Source organism: Rhincodon typus, unplaced genomic scaffold, assembly GCF_021869965.1.
Source record: "Rhincodon typus isolate 14 unplaced genomic scaffold, sRhiTyp1.1 hic_rhity00000957, whole genome shotgun sequence".
NCBI classification, from domain to species: Eukaryota; Metazoa; Chordata; class Chondrichthyes; order Orectolobiformes; family Rhincodontidae; genus Rhincodon; species Rhincodon typus.
The window spans coordinates 15,521-21,508 of record NW_025966595.1 but is presented as its reverse complement, the minus strand read 5'-3'; the positions used below and the strand labels follow the sequence as shown (position 1 = coordinate 21,508).

Sequence of the window (5,988 nt, the reverse complement as noted above, 5' to 3'; positions counted from 1 at the left end):
GGGGGTGGGACAGCAAAGGCCTGAACAATAGGTGGAGATAGAACCCGGAGAAAGAGAAAACAGTAGTTGGGGAGACAAAAAAGGGATAGATAGTGGTGAGCCGGGGAGAAAGAAAAGCTGATAATGGGGACTGCAAGCAGGTGAAAATGGATTGGCTGTGCTGAAAGCAGCCCATAAAAGGGAGCATAGGATGGGCAAAGGACGTGGAAGGTAGTGTCCAAGCCCAAAAAATTACTGAACTCAAAATTCAATCCTGAAGACTGTAGAGTTCCCAATCAGAAAATGAGATGCTGTTCTTCCAGCTCGTGCTGAACCTTACTGGAGCACTGCAGCAAGCCCAAGACAGATGGTAGCCAGGGAATATGGCGGTGTGTTGAAGTGGCAAGCAACAGGAAGTTCAAAGTCACTTTTGGAGGCCAAACGTCTGTATTTTGCAAAGTGGTCTGCATTTCATTGCCCCAGTGTAGAGGAGACCACATTGGTGAGTGGCAAATGCCATTGACTAGAGTCAGTGACTGGGAATAAATATTAGCCTGGTTAATGATTGCCACCAAGAATTATTGCCTTTTTGAATATTTCTGCTGCTCATGACGTCCGACAACAAAACAGCTATTGGTCAAACCTCTTCCTCTACGAGAGATCAGAGATCCATTGGCATGGCAGCTTAACACCCGTTGCCATCTCTCACCATTTGCACTCCTCATGCTCTCGTAAAGTGACACACAAGGAGCGTGAAGGAAAAGACTCAAAAAAAAAAAAAAAAAAAAAAAAAAAAAAAGAATTCTCATTCCCTACACCTTCCATCAGCCAGAAAGAAATCGCAGCTTCAAGTCTGGTAAATGTCAGCATTACATGGAAGACAAAACGAGCAAAGGACACACCTAGGTCAACATGGGATGGAAGTGGCAAACGAAGCAATGCCATGATGAATGAAAATAAACTAACGTCGTAAGTGCTGGCAAAGACTGACAAACAGACCAGCTCAGCTAGTCAATACTGTATGTAAAAGAACATTAGTCTGAAAAAGGGGGAAATCTGGCATAACGACAAGATGAAATGCAGCTTACGTCTAGCACTAGCATAAAACCTTCATAGAATCAGAATTCTTACATTGTGGAAGCAGGCCTTTCAGCCCATTGAGTCCACACCAATGGTCCGAAGAGCATCCTACCTAGACTCACCCCCTACCTTATCACCCTGCATTTCTCATAGCTAACTCGTCTAACCTGCACATCCTGGACACTAGTTAATTTAGCATGGCCAATCCACCTAACCTGCACATCTTTCGACTGTGGGAGGAAACCAGAGCATCCAGGAGAAAACCACACAGACATGGGAACAATGTGCAAACTCCACACACAGACAGTCACCCGACACTGGAATCGAACCCAGATTCCTAGTGCTGCGAGACAGCAGTGCTAAGCACTGAGCCACCATGCCACCTCATTTTGGTGCCCACTGCGCTCCTCAAGGAACCACCAATACCAGAGTCTGACTCCACATCCTGGGAAGGCTTTGCAAAATATATCCTATTATTCATCATTCTGCTACTCTAGGTCCAACATTCTCAGGCCTTTAAAACTCAGGAATGTTGCCAATTATGAAATTCTGAACACAATTTGCAGGCTGGACATCAAGCAATGTTATCTTCAGGTCGTCTTGCATATACTTTTCAACCTGAAACAGCTCTGCAGCATTTACACTGCACTCTGAATTTGAATTTCTGAATGATTTGTGATCCAGGTACACAGATTGTTAAAACATTATGAAAAAGCTAACAGAATGCTGTCTTTCATATCTACAGGACTAGAATACCCCAAGGCAGAAGTCACAATTCATCCAGATCCTGATCAAATAAAACTGTCAGCAATTTGGGGCAATATACCATGATTGAGTTGGAGGAAACTCATTGTAGAGTTAAAGAGAACAATACCAGAACTCCAAGCATTAAACTGGGAGGAGAGATTTTACAAACCAGGGTAGTATTTCTTGGGATTTAGAAGACCATGAGGTGAACTGATCAAAACTTTCAAAGTATAAAAGGGAAAGATTTAAGAGTAAATTGGTAAAATCCATTTCTGCTAGTCTGGAGTCTAAGAAAAAAATAAGCCAGGCTTTTTGGGACCAAATTAGGAAAATAAGATAGAAAACTCAGTTCAGAAGGGTCACTGGACTTGAAACATGAACTCGGCTTTCTCTCCGCAGATGCTGCCAGATGTACTGAGTTTCTCCAACAATTTGTTTTTTGTTTCAGATTCCCAGCATCCGTGGTTCTTTGTTTTATCAAATTAAGAAATATTGGTTCATACAAAAGGAGCATTAGAAGTTTGGAACCGTCTTCTCAAAATGGCAACTGTTCATGGCATTCTTGTTAATCTTAAAACCGAGATTGATCGCTATTGAGAGTTACTGGGCAAAATCCGAGACGGATTTGTGACCTCTGCCCTCTCCTGTTGAATGGCATTACAGGTTTGATGACCGAACTCCAACCATGCACCTAAGGAGGTTGAGAACGTGTTGAACAAATGTAGGCTTAATATCTTACCAATTGACCCTCTAGTATTCTCATCATTCAAAGAACCAAATGCTATCGTTGGCAGTAAGCAGATGCAGTACAGAAACAGGATGGTGGTGATGTACTTCCTAATGGATTTATTCTTACCAATGATACCTGTGGTAGAAGAAACAAAGGGCAGACCTCAATACAGATGTTTCCAAACAAGGCAGCACCGACACATTCAAAACCCAACACGTCATTAAAATAATGTCGGCATCTCTCAAACTCAATCATATTAGGGTCCAGCACTCCAAAAAGGTTGAAAGTGGTTTAATATTAAAGTGTCACTGGACCAGTAAATCCCAAGGTCCAAGCTTATTCTCAACGTTAAAATGAGAAAATGATAGACAAAGGTATCAAGAACAACTCAACAGAAACCTCTGCATCATTTTTTGTCAAATGTGCTTTTTTTTTTATTTGGCGCATGGCTCAGCACAGAAGAGAGAGGGGAATAAACAATTTGCATTTAGATAGCACCTTATCAGCTTCTAAAAAAAATCCCAAAAGGCGCTTTCTCGGAAGTACAACCGCACAAAAAGGTTTTGCTCTGAAGCCGCACTGTTGTGCCGGGAGATGTAATCAAGGAGCATCTTTAAAAATAAAAAGGAAGAGGTACAGCATTTTCAGGAGCAAATTCCTTAACTTAGAGCCTCAATGGTGCCAAAAGTAAAATGTAAAAAGAAAGCAAATTTGGGTGGGGATGGGGTAAACAAGATGATGGATACAGGAGTTGGAGGTTGTGCAAGGTAGAAAGGGAAGTGGAGTGGACAGCACTACCAGATTAGCTCTATCTTAATAGTGGAGTTGGTTGAAAATAAGAAATTGGACAAGGCCATTTGACAAGTCCTGACATCCCTGAAGATGGACGATCTTAGCAATCAGCTTGAAATCTTCAGGGCAATGATATCCAAAAACAAATATAGACAAAAAAATAAATAAATAAAATTTAAAAAAAAGGTGTGTTGAAACATAATTTTGAAATTCTTTGACTTATTTTTGAAACATGCATCATTAGAGCCAAAATAGAAATCAGAATTTATTGGACATAACAAATCACAGTCAGCATGATTGGTAAAAAGATCATGATCTAATGGATTTCTCTTCAAAAGCTGAGACACCAAATGATTGCCAGCATTGCTTCTCAGGTTTCAGATTTATAACTTCTTCCTTTTTTATTTAATGTTGTTACAAGTAATTTAGCACCTGCATTAATGCCACCATAAATAATACAAACAAACAATTTCTAGGTTGTTTGGCTACCTAATTAAGATTGGTGATATATTAATTTCCCTGTAATTTTTATGACCTTCTCCATAGTAACAATAGCTCAGGATTCACTGGGGCAATAAGAAATGAGTTTGATGTGCTGACCATTATTCGTGACAAATAACTGAGCAACTTATGGTGAGTGGTTTTGAGAGTCACAAATTGCTGCCCAATTTGTTCCATTCTGATGTTGGCCTCACCAAACACAAGAACTCAAAATCTTGCCGCGTTGAGATTAAACTCCCTGCAGAAAGAGAAAGCTGGAACTAAAATCTTTTAATAGGAGGGCAGGGTTTTATTCTTTGTCTTACTCAATTGTACAGCCCAAGGAGGAGACAAAAAAAGTGCACACTCTTTTCCCAAATTTTACTTCCTGGCTTTTTACACCTTGTCTAATCTTTCTATTGTTTATCTAATTGTAAATCTTCCTGCTTTTTCTTAATCTCTAACCCACATTCGGTTAGGAAATGAAGCCAGCTGGGCATTTACGGGGTTTACTACACAGAGAGATAGCAAGGGCTGAATGGCCTGAAAGGGTCCCTTTTGTTTGTGTATGACACCATGGTAACAGATGGCTGACATCTCCAGCAACTTGCAGTAAAACCAGTTGAGTTGAAGGGTGAGGCAAAGTAAAATTCAGCTCATGGATCCCACTGTGGGACACCAGGCGCCAGAAGATTCTGGCCCATCATTTCCTCATGATGCCGAGGTCAGAACTGATGCCAATGCTCGTGGGCTTCCCCTGGCTTTTTGGAAGAGGGTTCACAGAAATAATGGGACGCGAGATCAATGATTGCCAAGCTCAGGAACGTTACGGAATGATGTTCGGGAGACAGAAGCCCAAGACATGGATTGGGACACCTCACGGTTGCTGCATAAAATATCCCAAATGGACTTCCCAGGGAGGAAGTGGAGTGAGACAACATTAACATGGCAAGACCAGCAGAATTAGATTGTCAGGGAGTTACGACAGGAAGAAATAAAAACCTTCTGATTCGTGCAACACTTTTCAGGTGCTCTAAAACTGCTAAAGAAATTCACTTTATGGTTTAGGAGTTCAATAAATCATTTTTTTTTGGCCAATAAATGAAGTCAATAATGTGGTCAACAAGGTCCCTCAAAAACTGAGATAGATGAGGGGTGACGTTTGTCCAGAAGAATGCCAGACAATGCCTGGGGTTAATGGTCTTATGTCGAAGGTAACATCTCTGACTTTCTTTTTCCCCTATTCATTCACAGGATGCGAGTATCACTAGCCAGATCGACATTTATTGTGCATTCTTAATTGGCTAGAGGGCATCCCATATAACCGAGAGTCTGGGGTCATGCGCAAGCCAGACTACGTGAGGTCAGCAGTTCCTTCCTTAAAGGATATGGACAAGAATAAACAACTAATTGATAATAGTTTCATGGCCATCATTAGACTTTCAATGCCAAACGTTTATTGACTTCAATGGTGTCATTCAAATGTGGGTCCCCAGGACATTAGTTAGCTCTCTGGATTAAGTTGACAAGTGGTAATACCACTAGGCCATTGCCTGTACACCCTGTAGTGAGAAATTGATTGTCATGAAGGGGTTAGCTGCCAACAATTGAGACCCGCCCACTAGTATACATATAACTGACTCTGGATGGAGCTAGTTAATCTGCAGAGACTGTAGTCTGTAAACATGTAATTTAGACCTAGCACCCACTTCAGCAATGCAGAATTACTTACTTTTTAATGTAGTGAATATATCTAGTTTTACTCTACTGTAACTTGCTATCTCATAATACAATACCTACTTCTCGCTGCTCAGAAAGTCAAGCTTTCCAAATGGTCACCCATTTAACATTAGTAAGATTTAGATTAGCAGTAGGAGGAAGATTAGTGCCAGCTTTGTAAACCCAAGATCCTCAGACATCTTTAAAAAAGGTGGACATCTGGCAAAGATTGCCCCGACAACAAAAAACATGCCAGACACCAACACCTCTTGCAACACGGCCCTCCCTTACAATGTTGGACTGAGAAAACATCAGCCCAGCTTGGAGCTCACACCTAGAATGGGGCTCAGAGGCAACAGTGAATCCTGAAGCACAGGTAAAACAGACACCTTAAAAATGTAAGATAACAAGGTGTAGAGCTGGATGAACACAGCAGGCCAAACAGCATCAGAGGAGCAGGA

The 5,988-nt window shown here is 41.3% G+C and overlaps 1 protein-coding gene across 1 annotated transcript in view; it reads right to left on the bottom strand.

Moving 5' to 3' along the window:
- The window catches only part of LOC125481129 (solute carrier family 4 member 11-like), a gene marked incomplete at both ends in the record, with an annotated part of 32,375 nt that overhangs the window by 13,640 nt on the left and 12,747 nt on the right, over positions 1-5,988 (bottom strand). The window contains one exon of the mRNA XM_048592282.1: positions 2,546-2,671. Within this exon, the coding sequence (XP_048448239.1) occupies positions 2,546-2,671 (126 nt within the window). The remainder of the gene's footprint in view (positions 1-2,545; positions 2,672-5,988) is intronic.